The 20,026-nt window shown below is 36.2% G+C and overlaps 1 protein-coding gene and 1 pseudogene across 11 annotated transcripts in view; both read left to right on the forward strand.

Annotated features, from left to right (window-relative positions):
- PHKB (phosphorylase kinase regulatory subunit beta) overlaps nt 1-20,026 on the forward strand; it is a 240,712-nt gene that overhangs the window by 103,326 nt on the left and 117,360 nt on the right. For all 10 annotated transcript variants that reach the window (XM_032255593.1, XM_032255595.1, XM_032255596.1 and 7 more), the window contains 3 exons: nt 6,670-6,733; nt 13,853-13,948; nt 15,173-15,370. In XM_032255593.1, the coding sequence (XP_032111484.1) occupies nt 6,670-6,733; nt 13,853-13,948; nt 15,173-15,370 (358 nt within the window). The remainder of the gene's footprint in view (nt 1-6,669; nt 6,734-13,852; nt 13,949-15,172; nt 15,371-20,026) is intronic.
- On the forward strand, nt 3,761-4,497 carry LOC116534857 (annotated as a pseudogene). Its single transcript, XR_004261918.1, has one exon. The product of XR_004261918.1 is annotated as a peroxiredoxin-1 pseudogene (transcript).

Raw genomic sequence — 20,026 nt, forward strand, 5'->3', positions numbered from 1 at the left:
TTTTTCAATTTCTTTATGTTGGTTTTCAGCTTTCTCTTGGATCTCATTGAGCAACTTTATAATGCACATTTTGACTTCTTCATCTGGTATGTCAAAGATTTCATTTTGCTTTGGATCCACTGCTGAAGAGTTAGTGTGTACCTGGGGGGAGGTGGTATTGTAAAGCTGTTTTTTCATATTGCTAGAATTATTTTTCTGGTTTCCTCCCATCTGGATAAATGATTTCTTCTTATTATTATTATTGAATTTTATTGAATTTTCTTTTGCTTTGACTGGGTTCTTTTTTCTTTTCCCCTTAAGGATGTGACTGTAATGTGTATAATTTGCAATTGCCAAGCATCAGCTCTGGGTGCTTTCAGTGGTAGTCTCTGTTGAGTTTCTTGGTTATAGAGAATCTGTGTGTGACGGCTTTCTCAGGTGCTGGTTGTAGTAGCAGTATACTTACTATGTGGGAAGGTTCCCTGTCTCCGATAGGGCCAAAATGGCAGAAGTCTCAGGAAGCTTATCTTGTTGCCCTACTTGTACTTGCCCTATCTTGTTGAGAGTAGTGTGCACTACTCTCCTCCCCATCTTTTTTTCACTAGGTTGAATAGTACACCCTTCAGGCCAGTAGGAGGTGCCCATGGGTGAAAACCAGCTGCAGCTGAAGAGGTGGTGGGTGTATGCAGTACACCAGTGATGGACAAAAGTCTCAGCCTTGACAGAGGCAGCTGTGGCGGAGCTCCTAGTGAAATGCACTGAGGTCTTCACTGGGGAAGGGGAGCGAGCCACCTCAGCTTCACAACCAGGCCAGTAGGAAAGAACATCCCTGTCATGCCATCACTGTATTCTGGATATTTAGATCAGACAAGCACCTCTGTCTGAACACTGACATTCCATGTTCAGAGACAGTGGGACTCTGTCTCTCATGAAAGCTTGATTCCAGTACTATGTTAGTTTGGTGAGAGCAGACATTCTTGTTTTGAGAGGAGCATTCAGTTTGTCTTTCACCATCAAGTATAGAGTTAGCTGTAGAATTTTTGTAAATAAAATTTGCAGAATTTATATAAATGTTCAAGAAGCATGTGAAAAAATGTTCAACATCACTAATCATCAGAGAAATGCAAATTAAAACCATGATGATATATTATCTTACGCCAGTCAGAATGGCTGTTATTAAAAAGTCAAAAAATAACATATTGAAAGGGTTTGGAGAAAAGGAAACACTGATAGATTGTTGGTGTGAATATAAATTAGCACAACCTCTATGGAAAACTGTGTAGAGGTTTCTCAAATAACTTAAAATAGCACTACCTTTCAATCCAGTAATCCCACTACTGGATATCTACTCAAAGGAAATTATTATATCAAAAAGATACCTACCTGTACTCATATGTTTATCACAGCATAAGTCACCATTGCAAAGATATGGAATCGACATATGTATTCATCAATGGATGACTGGATAAAGAAAATATGGTGTATTTGTGCACAAAGAAATACTGTTGAGCCATAAAAGGAATGAAATCATATCTTTTACAGCAACACGGATGACACTGGAGGCCATTATCCTTAGTGAAACAACTTAGAGAAAGTCAAATACTACGTGTTATCACTTAAAGTGGGAGCTAAATAATGTGTACACGTGGACATAGAGTATGCAATGATAGACATTGGAGACTGGAGAGGGTGGGAAGGTGAGAAGAGTTTGAAGTATAAGAAATTACTTAATGGGTACAATGTACATTATTCAGGCAATGGTTACACTAAAAGCCCAGACTTCACCACTGTGCACTAGTTCCATGTAACAAAGCTGCATTTGTACCCCTTAAATTTTTGTAGATTAAAAAAAGATACATAATTTCAAAGATGTAGAATTTCCCTCTATTCCTAACTTTCTGAGAGTTTTGTCATAAATGGGTGTTGGATGTTGTTTGCTGCATTTTCTGCATCAATTGATATGACCATGTTATTTTATTTTGCTTTAGCCAGTTGACATGGTAGATTATATTGATTGGTTTTTTTATTATTGAACCAGCCTTGTCTCCCTGGAATACCTACTTAGTATGGTGATAATTCGTCTTACATATTGCCGAATATTGTTTGCAAATGCATTTTTGAGGATTTTGAATGTCAATGCTCATTTAATTCCTCTGTATCCTTGCTGGTTTTCTGTCTAGTTGTTCTACCAATTGTTGAGAGAAAAATGTGCAAGTATCCAACTATAACTGTGGTTTTGTCTATTCTTTCAATTCTATCAGTTTTACTTCACGTATTTTGCAGCTCTGTTGTATCTTAGTGGATTGACCTTTTTATTATATATTATAATATTCTTCTCTGTCTCTGATAATTTTCTTTGCTCTGAAGTCTCCTTTATCTATTATTAATATAGCCACTCCTGCATTATTTTGATTAATGTTTGTGTGATATATCTTTTTCCATCCTTTAGCTTTCAGCATGCCTGTATTGTTATATTTGAGGGGACGTTTTTATTTATATATAAAAAGAGGTGGTATGTTTTAACTCTGCAAATCTATTTCTTTTCATTGGTATATTTCATACTTTTACATTTAATTAATTTCTCGTATGTTTTGGCTTACGTCTGACATTTTATTTTTCTTTCTTTCTTTTTTAATGTTATTTTTAACTGTTTTCCACCTTTTCCTAACTTAACTGACACTATTTTATTTTTTGTTTATTCTGTTTTTCATCTCTCTGTTTTATTTTTCCTTCCTTCCTGTGGCCACTTAAAGATTTTTTAAAATTTCTTTTTGATTTATCAGTAGTAATTTTGATTGAGTCATTTTGTATAACTTTTTAATGATTGCTGTGGGTGACACTTCAGTATAGCGATGTCATCATTTTATTTCATTTATGTCTTATTACCATTCTGCATTTATAATAGGTATGTTAAATATTTTCTCTATAAACATTTAGAATTATATCATTGTTATAATTTTTGCTTCAACTGTCAAAGATAAAATTCAAGAGGAAAAGAAACATCTATTGTATTTACCCACATTTATGCTTAACATGTTTTTTGTTTATTTTGGGGTGTTCTGATATTTATTTTTTCCTCTTTTTAAAAAGTTACTTTTCTGTTTAGAGAGTGGAGTTTAGCCATTCTTTCATGGTAGATCTGCTCATGATAGAATCTCTTATTTTTCCTTCATCTGAGACTGTCTTTGATTGCTAAATGATGCATTTACTGGTATAACGTTCTGAGTGGGTGGTTTTTTTCTTTCAATCACTGGAAACTCTTGTGCCACATTCTAGCCTTCGTGGTCTCTAATAAACAATCCATTGTCTTTCTGATTATTCTTCCCTTACAGGTAATGTGTCAAGATTTTTTCTTTATCTTTAATTTTCAGAAGTTATGATGTGTCTTAGCATGGATATTTTAAATTTTATTGTTGTTCACTCAGCTTCTTGAATCTTAGGTTTATAGCTCTTGCTAAGTGGGAATTTTTCTGCTTTGTCCTGTCTCTCTCCTTTAGGAACTCAAGCGACAGGAATGTTAGATACTTTTTTATGATCTCACAAATCTCTGAGGCTGTGTTCATTTTGGTTTTCATTCTATTTTTTCTCTTTTGTTCAAACTGGATAATTTCTGTTGTTCTGTCTTCCAGCTTGGTTATTCCTTCCTCTGTCCTCTTCATTCTTCCATTGAGCCTGTCTACTGATCTTTTTATTTACACTATTATATTTTTCAATTCTAAAAACTTTGCTGAATTCCAGCACTTTGGGAGGCCAAGGCGTGCAGTTAGAGACCAGGCGTTGGAAACCAGAGTATCCAACAAGCTGATAGGAAGATGTCTTCAGGAAATGCTAAAATTGGGCACCCTGCCCCCAACTTCAAAGCCACAGCTGTTATGCCAGATGGTCAGTTTAAAGATACCAGCCTGTTTGACTACAAAGGAAAATATGTTGTGTTCTTCTTTTACCCTCTTTGACTTCACCTTTGTGTGCCCCACGGAGATCATTGCTTTCAGTGATAGGGCAGAAGAATTTAAGAAACTCAACTGCCAGGTGATTGGTACTTCTGTGGATTCTCTCTTCTGTCACCTGGCATGGATCAACACACCTAAGAAACAAGGAGGACTGGGACCCATGAACATTCCTTTGATATCAGACCCAAAGCGCACCATTGCTCAGGATTATGGGGTCTTAAAGACTGATGAAGGCATCTCATTCAGGGGCCTCTTTATCATTGATGATAAGGGTATTCTTCGGCAGATCACTGTAAGTGACCTCCCTGTTGGCCGCTCTGTGGATGAGACTTTGGGACTAGTTCAGGCCTTCCAGTTCACTGACAAACATGGGGAAGTGTGCCCAGCTGGCTGGAAACCTGGCAGTGATACCATCAAGCCTGATGTCCAAAAGATCAAAGAATATTTCTCCAAACAGAAGTGAGCGGGCTGTTTATACCAGGCTTGCAGTGGGCAGCCATGAGAACAAAACCTCTTTTGTATTTTTTTCCCCCATGAGTAAAACACAAGACTTCAAAAAAAAAAAAAATCTTTGCTGATACTTTCTGTTTCTTATTTAAGAATTTCTATTTTTTCATTTGTTTCAAGCATGTTCGTAATTGCTTATTGAAGCATTTTTACGTGGCTGCTTTAAAATCTTTGTCAGATAATTCTAACAACTCTTCTCAATCTTCTCAATCTTAACATCCGTTGATTTTATTTTTTTCATTTGGTTGGAGATCTTTCTGGTTCCAGGTATGAGAAATATTTTTTGATTGACATATGGGTCCTTGGGGCATAATAGTATAAGACCCTAGATCTTATTTTAACTTTCTGTTTTAGCTGTGTTTTTTTAATATCATTCTGGCAGGAGAAGGGGTGAGGGACATCACCTCATTACTGCCAGGTAGGAATATAAGGCCATTAGTTTTGTTGACATGCAAGCCGGAAACTCCTCATTTCTACTGGGTCTGAATGGAATATCCAGTTCCCTAGTAGGCCTCTACTGATAAGTCCTTGGCTGGGAAATACAAGAGTGCTTCATAACTGGTTCTTATTTGGCCACCATTTATAGGGCAGGAGAAAAGGTGTGACCCCTTGATTGGTGATGAAATGGTTTCTTATCACCTATTGGAAATGAAAGTGTTGACTTCTTCCTTGTAGTTTTCTGACACCACCATGACTAAGAGAGTTGGGAGTTGAGTGTTGTGCCTCATGATTGACTCATGAATGTAGAAATCTAAGTTTCTACTCAGCCTTTGCTGGAATGGATGGGGGTAGGGTAAAGTTTTTTCTGAGTGGTTATTGTCCAAAAGTTTTCTGTTTTGCTAGGCTGCTCTTTTCCTGTCCTTTGGCTAGAAAGAGCAGCCTTTTGTTGGAGACTTTTTGTATGCATGTGCTGACATTTCTCAGTGGTTGGCTCCTTTGGCTCTAATACTGGTATAAATAAGGCAAAAAGGAAACCCAGGGCACTTACCATAGTGTCGTTCGTAGAGTCCTGAAGTTCATAGCTAGACTGCCTTCTATCCAGGTTTCTAAGTCTTTTCATGTTTGTTTTATAGGTAATGTCCAAGATTCTTGGTTGTACTTAGTTAGAAGAAATTGTATCTACTTCATCTTCCCATCCATATATCTTTAAAATAAATGTCTGACCTATTTACTCTCCTGCAATAAAAGTGGTGATTTCTTAAAAACAGGTTATATGAACAACTTATAGGATGTAGATTATGATGACATGAATAGCTTAGAACAGTAGCTCTCAAGCTTAAAGTGTATTCGACCACCTGGAAGGCTTTTTAACACTGATTATGGAGCCCTACTCCCAGGAAGGAATGAGAACTAGCATTTCTAACAAATTCCCAGGTAATACCTGAAGGTGCTGCTTTGATAAACTATTTCAGAGAAATGCTAAATAGTTGACAGATCACTAGCTTTAAATGATATTAATGGCAGATACACTTGCTTTCAGTAAAACAAATAAAAATTTATAATAATTAAACTGGGTGTTAGATCTAAAATATTTAAAAGTAGATACTTAAAAGATGATATCATATTTTTAATGAAATGGGTCTTCCCATTTTCCAGCACTATAGTATATGGCATTTGAGAGGCCGAAAGAGTAGGACACTGAGGGAAATAGTATTCATTTTATTATAAAGGGAAGAATATAGCAAGAAATGAAAGATAAGGTGATCAGTTGTTCTGTGAGCATAAAATAATGCCTACTTTTTGGATCTTAGGCAAGAGAATTTGAATGGATACCTTAAGCCACACTCCGATAGTTGTATGATGTGCAAGATCTTTCTTAAGCCTCAGAGTTGACGTCAGAAAAGTTCTGTTACATTTATCTGAACTAATGATGCCCAACCTGCTAATTACTGTACTTATCATCATAATATACCTTCCTCTAAAGTTCATCTGTATTTTTATTGAGTTAGTGAATAAAAATGATTCTGAAATTAAAACTACTCCCATCAATAGTATGACCATTAGTTTAGATCAAGGTGAACCTAGAAATATTTTCCCCAGGTGATCACTAACTATAAAAAAGAAAAATTAAAATAGTGAAATGTCAGAATGAAGTCTCTCAGACATTATTCTTCTTACAGAAGTTATTATAAATGTTAATAAAGAAACTTTCTTGTGAATATCGATCAGATAATGGTTCCTATTTTGTAGCCAGATACATTAGAGTAATAAAGTATTTCCTTTTCTCTTTTAGCTCTGTTGGTTTAGCAAAAGCAGCTCTAGAAGCAATTAATGGATTCAACCTTTTTGGCAACCAGGTAAAAAACAAGACCCCTAAAATCTTTGATTATTTGAATTGCATGTTTAATTAATTTGACTATTCATTAACAAAGTCATTTTCTTATAATCAGAGAATTCTGAAATTTATGTAGCAGCCCATGCTAGAACTTTTCCTTTGAAAATAATTTGCCAATTAAATTTTAGTTTTCTGATGAGACTATTGCTTAATTTCTTACAAAAAAGAAAAAAGTTTTTGATAAAGAATTCTGATTTCCTTGGTTTGGTAACCTTTCCCTCAAGTCTATTACTCATTTTGTAGAGGCTTTCACATTTTTAGGTATATTTAGCATTGTATATATATTTTTTTCTTGTCAGTTTTCATGTTGGTTGCAATTTAATGTATTTCAATGTACATCTCATGTAGAAGAGAATTTGTGTGATGTGTTTAGCTAGAGAATTGGGAGTTTTGATCCTAGCTTCACCTTCAACTGGCTATAATCAAATGTCTAAAATCTCATTTTCTCTGGAGAGGAAAGAGAAACCCTGAAGGTCACCTTAAGTTTTCATTAGATTTTTAACCAGTTTTTGTACTGGAAAAACTAATCAAGTAACCATGGATTGAGTTGTCAGTGGAAAGGAATAAAATGTAGGAATAGAGGTTACTACTCTGGATCAAGAAGTAGGCTAATTTTCTTTACAGTTTTTATTAAGATTCCTAAGATGGTAAGGTGAAGTGAAGTTTCTAATTGATAATACAATTAATCCTAAGCTACTGAAATGCTAAATCAGTAAAGAAACATTTCAGGAGTTTACACAGTTGTGCACAAAAGTAACATGGTTTTCGTTATGGCACTTATAATACTATTTCTCAAGTCTTGAACTTAAGAAAAGTTTCTAGTTGTAGCATATTAACGCATCCACCACTCTTCTCCTCCTTAGATACACAAGGACTCTTTTCCTTCTTACATACACAAGCACTCTTCTCACCCCAGCTCCCTCTAGAGGATGGATGAGCTCTGTCTATATGAAAGTCATGAGGAATTACCACACACTCTGGATCACACATTTTCATATTCCTGGATGGGTGGGTGAATGGATGGAGGGCTAGATGGACAGACCAACAGACAGATAGATTAGATAGAAAGATAGATAGATTAGATAGATAGATAGATAGATAGATAGATAGATAGATAGATGTAGGAAATAAAATGACACTAAAGAATGGCATTGTGTTAGGGGTCAGGAGACAGGATCACTACATGCACTGTGCTCACTTCCACTAGTTAGTTTGGCTAGTTATTTACCTAAGCCTCAGCTTCCTCATCTAAAAAAATAAAGCTAATAATAATAGGACCTAACTCAGGAGGTTTTCATGCAAATAAAAGTTAACTTAATTAGCATAGTGCTTGGCAGAGATTAAACTTTTAATAAATGCCATCTCTTGTTGCTATCATTTATGAAGTAGCAGTAATACAAAGGAAGGGAAATGAGAGACAGAACTGAAAGCTTTCTAGAGTGTATCTCAAGAAGACTGAGAGGAAGCATGGTTTAAACTAGAGCTGAATTTAAACCAGAGCTGATGTTATCAGCAGTCTGGAAAGGTACATGTCTTGCTAACCTGCTTCTGTGACATAACAAATACTGAGCTGAATAGAGCTGAGTGTCTCTTGGTTGACTCTTACATGGTAGTAGCCAGCTCTTTTTTGCAATTGCATCATCTCCTTTGAAGTACCTGAGTCTTAGTGTATGTTGCGTACATACCTGTATGCACCCCTTCCAATTATGTGTATACTCACACACATACATACAAGCTACAAGCTACATTTCCTAACTCTACCCATCTTTCAGAGCTCTACTTTTCCCAGGAAACTTTCATAGATTGCTCAGCTGTAATTTTAAAACCACCAAATTGCTTTACTCTGCATTTGGATTCTGAGTTATAACTGTATTGCTGATATTGTTCCTCAGCCAGTTTCTCAATCTTGACTACACATTGGAATCATTTGAGGAATTAAAAAAAAATGCTCATATATGAGCTTTACTTCCAGGGATTCTGATTTAATTGGTGTAGGGGGAGGCCTTGGCATTGAGATTTTTTGGAACTCTTCAGGAATTCTAACATACAACCAAGGATGAGAACGACTGCTCTGAGCCAAGTTAATTTTTGACCTTGTTCAGGTCATATCTGTTTCCGGTGGAGCTATGCATCAAATATTTGCTGAATTGGCTACTACTTGATTATTTCAGATAGAAATGTGACCAGATAATGTCTTCTTTCTTTTTTTTTTTTTTTTTGAGACCGAATCTCACTCTGTTGCCCAGGCTGGAGTGCAGTGCCACGATCTCAGCTCACTGTAACCTCTACCTCCCAGATTCAAGTGATTCTCCTGCCTCAGCCTCTCCAGTAGCTGGGACTACCGGTGTGTGTCACCACGCCCAGCTAATTTTTGAATTTTTAGTAGAGACAGGGTTTCACCATGTTAGCCAGGCTGGTCTCGAACTCCTGACCTCAGGTGATCCATCTGCCTTAGCCTTTCAAAGTGCTGGGATTACAGCTGTGAGCCACTGCCCTCAGCTGTGTCTTATTTCTTTAGCCACAAGAATATCACATGTTGCCAGTAAAGCCCCTTCATCTTCCATTTTTGCAAGCTAGTGTCAGTATCCTAGTTTTACAAATTCCCTTTCATCTCTTTTTCTGATATGGAGAATTGCAGAAATATGACTTTGAAAATGTTACTATTCCCAACTCTACAGCAGTTAAATTAATAATGTGCCTACTAAACAGTAGCACATATAGAAGTGCATGTGCTCTTTTTAGCGTTTTTATAATGTCATTGTATATACTTAAAATTGAGTTGTGATCTAATTAAAAGTCAGTGACTGAGAAAAGAATTGACATAAAGAAATGCTTTTATTCCAATGACAATTAATAAAAACCACCTCAAGACTTGGGGGATTTCAGATCATATTGGTATTCACAGTTATTTTTAAAGGCCATTGGTATAAGGTTTTGGAGGACTTGATCATGTGTCTTTAACTAAATTAATTTAAAACTTTCAAAAAGTACATTCCCTGTGGTGGCAACTCAAGAGAGTCATAGATCTTTGGAGATGGAAGAGCCCCTCTCCCAAAATGAATGATCAGAAGGTTGAGATAGTGTTTCTCAGATCGCTAGTTTCACACAGGACCAGTAATTAAACCAAAGCCACTCCTTAATGAATCTATTAATAGAAGATCCACTTGTCGGTATGGGAAATTTCAGCTGTTGGATGCCCTCTACTTTTAGAATTAGGAACTGTGCCTTTTCTTTGAAAACTCCTAAGCTGTTTTCTGCTTAATAATTATTGAGCTTCTGGAAGAGGTATCCGTTTCACAAATAGTGTAAAAGGCTTGCCTTTTGCTCCTTTTTGTCTTCAGCATATGAGATAAAACAAATGTTAATTTTATTTTTATGGGCAACTGTTGGGAGGAAAAGTTTTTCACTTTGGTTATGATTATTATGTCTTCCTGCAGTTCCTTCTTTTTTTCAATAATAACTTTATTATTCAAGGAAAAAAACACTTTAAATTTTCATTCTGAAACTATTTTCCAAATTTATTTTTCTTTAGGACACTAAGAATAAAATGTGATAAAATGGCCTAGTTTCTTTAATGATTTGTTTACAATAAAGGCTAATTTGGGGCAAAGCTACATTTAGAAACATAATCCTCAATATGGGAATCACATATTTCATCATGATCTCAAATATATTCTGTATAAATATCATGACAAATATATTTAAATGTTATTTAAGTAATGTTTGATAATATTTAAATAGTAGTATTTAAATAAATCATAATTTATTTTCATCAAATGTCATAGACATAGTAAGCAACAGTTTTATGACACCTGGGTTTGAGTCTCAGCTCTGTTCTTTTGAGACCCTGAAAATTAATGTTCAAATTTATCTGTCTCTGTAGTTTGAAAATTCCTTTCATAGTATGTGTGTGAGGAGAAAGAAGCCTGGATTGTGAGAGGGGCTGCTGGAAAGAGCTGTTAGGTCAGTAAGCAAAAGTTGGCTATTTACACATCTATTGCCACCACAGAGGGGGAATTCCCATCAGTAAATACCCTTTCTAGAAGAATACATTTCTCCAGGCTCTGCTGCAGAGCTCAGTGAAGACAGCCTCATAACTGAGCTAGGGGACAAAATCTCCTGACTGTAGTTTTGTGGTGTGGTTTTTGATTCCAGAATAAGAATGTAAAAGATCATATACAGTAGATCCAATGACCAGTTGTACCTTTTTTTATTTTTTGATTCTGGTTGAGGACAGCAAATCTCTTAGCTCAAACTCTGAGAAGTGATTAATGAAGAAAAGAAAGATCAGACAGTCTTTCAAATTGATTTCTTTTGAATTGAGACCAGTGAGATCAGCAAAGTCTTATGTTTACAGTTGATATCCTTGGCCTTAGAGACCATCACAAAAGTGGTTGTTCTGGTCATGGGATTAAGGGAAATGTACTGCAGCCCTTCCCCACCACTGGAACCCAAGTCCCCATGATAGTGGTCAGGTTTCCGAATCGTCATCTCCCAGTCCCAGAATATTTACTAGAAGGAAAACAATTATAGAAAGTCAGTTAGGGAGTAAAGTTTGAGCTGTCAGTCTTAAAATAAGCTCTTTAGGTGGAGTCAGGATATTAATGGCAGAATTATAATGATTTCAGGAAATGAAAGATGAAAATAAAATATCCAAGTTAATCAGATACTCTGAAGTGACATATACATATAAAACATCCTTTCATATTCCTGTCCTTAATTGGGGAAATCAAGATACTGACAAATGAGATGAGGCCAGAATCTAAAAGGTAATGACTAGAGAGATTGCTCATGTTATGCAAAGTGTTCAAAGCAGTGCAGACATCTAGCTTCCTTTGAAATTTGCAGGCCTTAAATTAATGCATCTGGTGATGTAAAGTAGGTGATAATTAATTCCATGTGTGAGTTCTCTTTGATGACTTTTAAAAAGACTTGCTTCTGGATTGGGAATAGCTGCTCATGACCTTGGGTGATTTTACCCTCTTGGAAATCTGGACTGTAATGCCTACAACATGGGATATTTTTGTGAGAAGACAGACAAACAATAGTTAATCACCCTTTGATCTTGGTGTTAAAATATGGGAACATTGTGAGATCATTTTTCCCTTTAGGCATATTTCTTAGGTTGGCAGAAAAAAATTGAGAACTGAATAAATACTTGGATGAATTTAGACAAGCCATTTATTTGTGGCCAGAAAATAGAAGTTGGCTGTTTACATTAATCAAGTAATGTAGAGAATTGCCACATTTGCCATTTCACTTCATTATTTATAAATTATCCTACTTAAATTGTATCTTTTGAAAATTTAATTCCAGGCAGATAGTTGGGTATGCAATTAGCTGTATTAATTCTTGGCTTAAAGGTAAATTATAGCTCCTATTTTTTGTGTATTCATAGGCTCCTAACATGTTGTATCCATTCATTTCTCTGCTCTTTCGCTCTAACTACCCTACTTGCTCCACCAAAATTCAGAGCCTAGCTCTGGTCCTCACCTTCTCTATGAAGTGCCCCAACTTCCCTGGGGACTTGTTTTATAATTTTCTTCTCCACTTTAAACCACTAATTTTGATGAAACTAAGTCATATGTTACGATGTGCTGCCTTTTTGTTTTCTTAATAATCTTCTTGTTGAGGACTGTTGCCTGGGTCAGCTCCTTGGGAGCACATGTCAAGTTTGATCATGTTTGTTTTCCACAAAGCAGAGTGCACAGTACCTTGTCAGTGGCAGCTGCTGTGTAAACCAGGAGAGATGGAAGGTTGGAATTTCAGAGTAATAGAAAGGACAGTTTACCATTCATCTGGTGGCTGAGAGACAGCCTCACTGAATCACTGTTCATTTATTAATTTACTTGTCAGCTTTTAAAAAGATTTAAAATTGGTATTCTGAATGAGAAGTCATTCTATTTTATGAGCTAATTTTCATGTTTGAATATGGGCTAACAGGAAAAATACACCTCTAGTGAACCTGATACCTAGATATGGGATCTGGTACTGCTAGATTTTGAAGTTTCAATTTAGGTGATTGGTTGGAGATATTTTTGTTTCAGCGTGAATGGATCTGTGAAGTTGGTGAGAATTGGGACAAGATTCAGAAAATACTTTTAAAGCAACATGGAATTTATAATTCTCTTGTCCTTTTCTCCATGCATTTTTCTGAGTATTCTCTTATATTATAAGCAGTCTTTACTGCCATCCCAGTCTACATGATTTCACATATTTAGCTCTTGAGTAAAGCTATTGAATATGGAATGCACTAGTTTTAACCTGGTTAGCAGATCAATTAACATTTTCCGTTGCACTTATTTTTTGTATTCAAGCTTTTTGTTCTTACTTGAAAAAATATATATATGTGTGTGTGTACATATATGTGTGTATATATATATATATATATATATATGGAGAATTATATAACCTAGTGTTTAAAGAACGGACTTCTGTGTAGGAGACTTGATTTTGAACCTTTGCTTTGTTAAAGTAAGCCTTAATGTCCTTTTCAGTAAAATGGGGAAAATAGTATCTACATATGGATATTAAATGAGACAATTCATGTGACACATAAAGCATAGTATCTGATGCAGTGAATATTAGTTCAGATTATTTGCTTTATTGTTATTTGAGATTTCCCTGTCTTCGTATTTTAATGCAATATTCTTTACATTCATCTAGATTATATATAAATTTGTTTAGTTTGATCATATAGTCAATATTCTTTATGAGAAATGTACAACTCAGATTTTATGACTCTGCATTCTCTCTCATTGTGTCATGTTAGCTAAACTAACTGTATTTTCATTAAAATGAAAATACATTAATATATTGGCAATCTCATAATAAGTACCTTTTGATTTATAAGAAAGTCAAGGAAAACTAGGGAAAACATAAGAACATTTTTATGATTATAAAATTCATGTTTATTGCAGTAAATTTGAGAAATATTGAAAGTATAAACAAAGTCTTCTGGAACTGCATGCTCAATGCAGTCAATGTCAGCATTTTTGTGAAATTTTCACAGTCCAAATGCCAAATGTTCTACAAGTCTTTTTTCTTAACTTAGGTAATGTTTTTCTTTTTCTCTTTCCAGGGTTGTTCATGGTCAGTTATATTTGTGGATCTCGATGCTCACAATCGCAACAGGCAAACTTTGTGCTCGCTGTTACCCAGAGAATCAAGATCACATGTGAGACATTTAATAATGATAAATTTAACATAAACTATTGTTTATGATTTCCATATAGTTTTACCTTCATTTCCAAGAAAATACTCTAAAATATCAGTGGTCGTCCAGAAGAGATAAGAAGACATGATAGGTATTGTCCCTTACTCCTCTGGCCTGGGGAGGTCTTAGGAAGTGGACAGGAGTTGTGGACAGGGCTGCTTTGGCCTTTAAATCTTTTGCAGAGCTTTGGAAAAATAGACTTTTCTTTTGGGGGAGTAGTAACATCAGGCCAAGATGAATTTTTTTTTTTTGCCGTGGAATATTAGAAAAATATTTTTCATAGTATATATTTCTTTTGCATAAAATAACCTTCCATTTCTTATTTCCTTTCGCTGATTCAATTGACTTTTTCCCCTTGCTTGATGAACTTCTGTATGCTTATCCTACCTAATTGCATAATTTTCTAGGCATTATTTGTGGTCCTGTTATTTAGAAAACACCCAAAGTAGAATAATTTAGTTATTCAAAAACAACTGTTTTATACATGTAAGATTGTCATTTAAAAAAAAAAAAAAAACTCCCCAAATAAGCAAATAATATAATACCCACTCATGCTAGCACTCTGATATAATCTTAGGGTAACAACATTTGAGTATATATGTTTTGACATATTTTTAGACACATATAACATTTTTATTTTACAAAGCTAGAAGAGTGCTTTTTATATTGATTGGTAACTTAGCTCTGTGAATAGATATTGTCCCATCCCAATAAACAGATTTCTACAATATAAATTTTAATAGTTGCAGATTTACTCAGCTAATTATTGGACATTTTGATTGTTTTCTCTTTTTTATTACTATAAGCAAATTGTTACAACAGACTAACTTGTGACAACTATTAAATTTTTGTGTATTGTTTTAATTAGCATTTTGACGTTTCAGCCCATTGAACCTTGAAAATACTATTTTTTTCCCATTTATTTATTTTATTGCATTTTAGGTTTTGGGGTACATGTGAAGAACATGCAAAATTGTTGCATGAAAATACTATTAACAAATAAAGATTTATCTCCTCTGTAGGGTTTGCTGGCATATGCCATAGAAATATCTGTCTGACCCTCGGAGCAGAGCACACTCACTTTTGACTTCATAACCTCACTGGTTTTTCATCTCTATCATTCTCCTTGGGCTGTGTTGATCACATCATTGTGGATACTCAGTTTCTCTTTCTCTTTGCCTCCAGAACACAGATGCTGCCCTCCTCCCCTGCATCAGTTATCCTGCATTTGCCCTGGATGATGAAGTTCTGTTTAGCCAGACACTTGATAAAGTGGTTAGAAAATTAAAAGGAAAATATGGATTTAAACGTTTCTTGAGAGATGGGTATAGAACATCATTGGAAGATCCCAACAGATCCTACTACAGACCAGCTGAAATTAAGGTATTAAAAGATATTCCATTTTTTTAAATGTTTTATTGTACTTTAGGTTCTGGGGGACATGAGCAGATCATGCAGGATTGTTGCATGGATACATACATGGCAATGTGGTTTGCTGCCTCCATCCCCTTGTCACCTATATCTGGCATTTCTCCTTGGGTTATCCCTTGCCAACCTCCCTACCCCACCTGTCCCTCCCCTAGTCCCCCCCAACAGACCCCACTGTGTGATGCTCCTCTCTCTATGTCCATGTGTTCTCATTGTTCAAAACCCACCTATGAGTAAAAGCATGTGGCGTTTGCTTTTCTGTTCTTGTGTCAGTTTGCTGAGAATGATGGTTTCCAGATTCATCCCTATGCCTACAAAGGACACAAACTCATCATTTTTTATGGCTGAGTAGTATTTCATGGTATATATGTGCCACATTTTCCTTGTCCAGTCTACCATCAGTGGGCATTTGGGTTGGTTCCAGGTCTTTGCTATTGTAAACAGTACTGCAATGAACATACATGTTCATGTGTCTTTATAACAGAGCAATTTGTAATCCTTTGGATATATACCAGTAATGGGATTGCTGGGTCAAATGGAATTTCTATTTCTAGGTCCTTGAGGAATTACCACACTGTCCTCCACAATGGTTGAACTAATTTGCACTCCCACCAGCAGTGTAAAAGTATTCCTATTTCTCCACATCCTCTCCAGCATCTGTTGTCTCCAGATTTTTTAATGATTGCCATTTTAACTGGCATGAGATAGTATCTTAATGTGATTTCGATTTGCATTTCTCTAATGACCAGTGATGATGAGCATTTTTTCATATGTTTGTTGGCCTCATATATGTCTTCTTTTGTAAAGTGTCTGTTCATGTCCTTTGTCCACTTTTGAATGGGTTTGTTTTTTTCTTGTAAATCTGTTTTAGTTCTTTGTAGATTCTGGATATTAAGCCTTTGTCAGTTGGGTAGATTGCAAAATTTTTTCCCATTCTGTTGGTTGTTGATTTACTCTAATGATTGTTTCTTTTGCTGTGCAGAAGCTCTGGAGTTTAATTAGATCCCATTTGTCTATTTTGGCTTCTTTTGCCAATTCTTTTGATGATTAGTCATGAAGTCCTTGCCTATGCCTATGTCCTGAATGGTTTTGCCTAGGTTTTCTTCTAGGGTTTTTATGGTGTTAGGTCTTATGTTTAAGTCTTTAATCCATCTGGAGTTAATTTTAGTGTAAGGTGTCAGGCAGGGGTCCAGTTTCTGTTTCCTGCACTTGGCCAGTCAGTTATCCCAACACCATTTATTAAACGGGGAATCTTTTCCCCATTGCTTGTTTTTGTCAGGTTTTTCAAATATCAGATGGTTGTAGATGTGTGGCATTCCTCCGAGGCCTCTGTTCTGTTCCATTGGTCTATATCTCTGTTTTGGTACCAGTACCATGCTGTTTTGATTACTGTAGCCTTGTAGTATAGTTCGAAGTCAGGTAGCATGATGCCTCCAGCTTTGTTTTTTTTTTGCTTAGGATTGTCTTGGCTGTGCGGGCTCTCTTTTGGTTCCATATGAAGTTTAAGGTGGTTTTTTCCAGTTCTGTTAAGAAAGTCATAGGTAGCTGGATGGGGATAGCATTGATCTATAAATTACTTTGGGCAGTATGGCCATTTTCATTATACTGATTCTTCCTAACTATGAGCATGGAATGTTTTTCTATCTGTGTTCTCTCTTATTTCCTTGAGCAGTGGTTCATAGTTCTCCTTGAAGAGGTCCTTTACATCCTTTGTTAGTTGTATTCCTAGGTATTTTATTCTCTTTGTAGCAATTGCCAATGGAAGTTTGCTCTTTATTTGGCTCTCTTTTAGTCTGTCATTGGTATATAGGAATGTTTGTGATTTCTGCACATTGATTTTGTATCCTGAGACTTTGCAGAAGTTGCTTATCAGTTTCAGAAGATTTTGGGCCGAGACAATGGAGTTTTCTAAATATTCAATCATGTCATCTGCAAATAGAGACAATTTGATTTCTTCCTTTCCTAATTGAATACTCTCTATTTTTTTTTTCTTGCCTGATTGCTCTGTCTAGAACTTCCAATACTATATTGAATAGGAATGGTGAGAGAGGGCATCCTTGTCTAGTGCCAGATTTCAAAGGGAATGCTTCCAGTTTTTGCCCATTCAGTATGATATTGGCTCTGGGTTCGTCATAGTAACTTTTATTATTTTGAGATATGTTCCATCAATACCTAGTTTATTGAGAGTTTTTAGCATAAAGCACTGTTGAATTTTGTCAAAGGCCTTCTCTGCATCTGTTGAGATAATCATGTGGTTTTTGTCTTTGGTTCTGTTTATGTGGTGTGTTATGGTTATAAATTTGCGTATTTTGAACCAGCCTTGCATCCTGGGGATAAAGCCTACTTGATCGTGATGGAATAAACTTTTTGATATGGTGCTGCAATCGGTTTGCCAGGATTTTATTGAAGATTTTTGCGTCTATGTTCATCATGGATATTGGCCTGAAGTTTCCTTTGTTTCTTGAGTCTCTGCCAGGTATTGGTATCAGGATGATGTTGGTGTCATAAAATTATTTGGGAAGGATTCCCTCTTTTTGGATTGTTTGGAATAGTTTCAGAAAGAGCAATATCAGCTACTCTTTGTATGTCTGGTAGAATTTGGCTGTGAACCCATCTGGACCTGGGCTTTTTTTGGTTGGCAGGCTATTAATTGTTGCCTCAACTTCAGCCCTTGTTATTGGTCTGTTCAGGGTTTTGACTTCTTCCTGGTTTAGGATTGGGAGGGTGCAAGTGTCCAGGAATTTATCCACTTCTTCCAGGTTTACTGATTTATGTGCATAGAGTTGTTTGTAGTAATCTCTGATGGTGGTTTGTATTTCTGTGGAATCTGTGGTGGTATCCCCTTTATCGTTTTTTATTGCATCTATTGATTCTTCTCTCTTTTCTTTTTTAATAATCTGGCTAGTGGTCTGTCTATTTTGTTGAACTTTTCAAAAAACCAGCTCCTGGATTTATTGATTTTTTGGAGAGTTTTTTATGTCCCTATCTCCTTCAGTTCTGCTCTGATCTTAGCTATTTCTTGTCTTCTGCTAGGTTTTGAGTTTTTTTTATCTTGCTCCTCTAGTTCTTTCAGTTTTGACGATATGGTGTCAATTTTACATCTTTCCTTGTTTCTCATGTGGGCATTTATTGCTATAAATTTCCCTCTAGACACTGCTTTAAATGTGTCCCAGAGATTATGGTATGTTGTGTCTTCGTTCTCTTTGTTTTCAAAGAACATCTTTATTTCTGCCTTCATTTCATTCTTTTTTTTTTTCCCATTTATTTATTTTATTGCATTTTACATTTTGGGGTACATTTGAAGAACATGCAAAATTGTTGCATAGGAACACACGTGGCAGTGTGATTTGCTGCCTTCCTCCCCATCACCTACATCTGGCATTTCTCCCCTTGCTATCTCTCCCCAGCTTCCCACCCCCCACCCTCCCTCCCCTATTTCCCCCCAACTGACCCCAGTGTGTAGTGCTCCCCTCCCTGTGTCCATGTGTTCTCATTGTTCAACACCCGCCTATGAGTGAGAACATGCGGTGTTTGATCTTCTGCTCTTCTGTCAGTTTGCTGAGAATGATGGTTTCCAGGTTCATCCATGTCCCTACAAAGGACCCAAACTCATCGTTTCTGATGGCTGCATAATATTCCATGGTGTATATGTGCCACATTTTCCCTATCCAGTCTATCGTCGATGGGCATTTGGGTTGGTTCCAGGTCTTTGCTATTGTAAACAGTGCTGCAATGAACATTCGTGTACACGTGTCCTTATAGTAGAACGATTTGTAATCCTTTGGATATATACCCAGTAATGGGATTGCTGGGTCAAATGGAATTTCTATTTCTAGGTCCTTGAGGAATCGCCACACTGTCTTCCACAATGGTTGCACTAATTTACACTCCCACCAACAGTGCAAAAGTGTTCCTATTTCTCCACATCCTCTCCAGCATCTGTTGTCTCCAGATTTTTTAATGATCGCCATTCTAACCGGCGTGAGATGGTATATCAGTGTAGTTTTGATTTGCATTTCTCTGATGACCAGTGATGATGAGCATTTTTTCATATGTTTGTTGGCCTCACGTATGTCTTCTTTTGAGAAGTGTCTGTTCATATCCTTTGCCCACTTTTGAATGGGCTTGTTAGTTTTTTTCTTGTAAATCTGCTTTAGTTCTTTGTAAATTACGGATATCAGCCCTTTGTCAGATGGGTAAACTGCAAAAATTTGTTCCCAATCTGTTGGTTGCCGATTCACTCTAATGATTGTTTCTTTTGCTGTGCAGAAGCTGTGGAGTTTGATTAGGTCCCATTTGTCTATTTTGGCTTTTGTTGTCAATGCTTTTGGCGTTTTGGTCATGAAGTCCTTGCCTACACCTACGTCCTGAATGGTTTTGCCTAGATTTTCTTCTAGGGTTTTTATGGTGTTAGGTCTTATGTTTAAGTCTTTAATCCATCTGGAGTTAATTTTAGTGTAAGGTGTCAGGAAGGGGTCCAGTTTCTGCTTTCTGCACATGGCTAGCCAGCTTTCCCAACACCATTTATTGAACAGGGAATCCTTTCCCCATTGCTTGTTTTTGACTGGTTTGTCAAAGATCAGATGGTTGTAGATATGTTGTGTTGCCTCC

This window comes from Sapajus apella, unplaced genomic scaffold, assembly GCF_009761245.1.
Source record: "Sapajus apella isolate SASKATOON/1434 unplaced genomic scaffold, GSC_monkey_1.0 scaffold90, whole genome shotgun sequence".
Taxonomy (NCBI): domain Eukaryota; kingdom Metazoa; phylum Chordata; class Mammalia; order Primates; family Cebidae; genus Sapajus; species Sapajus apella.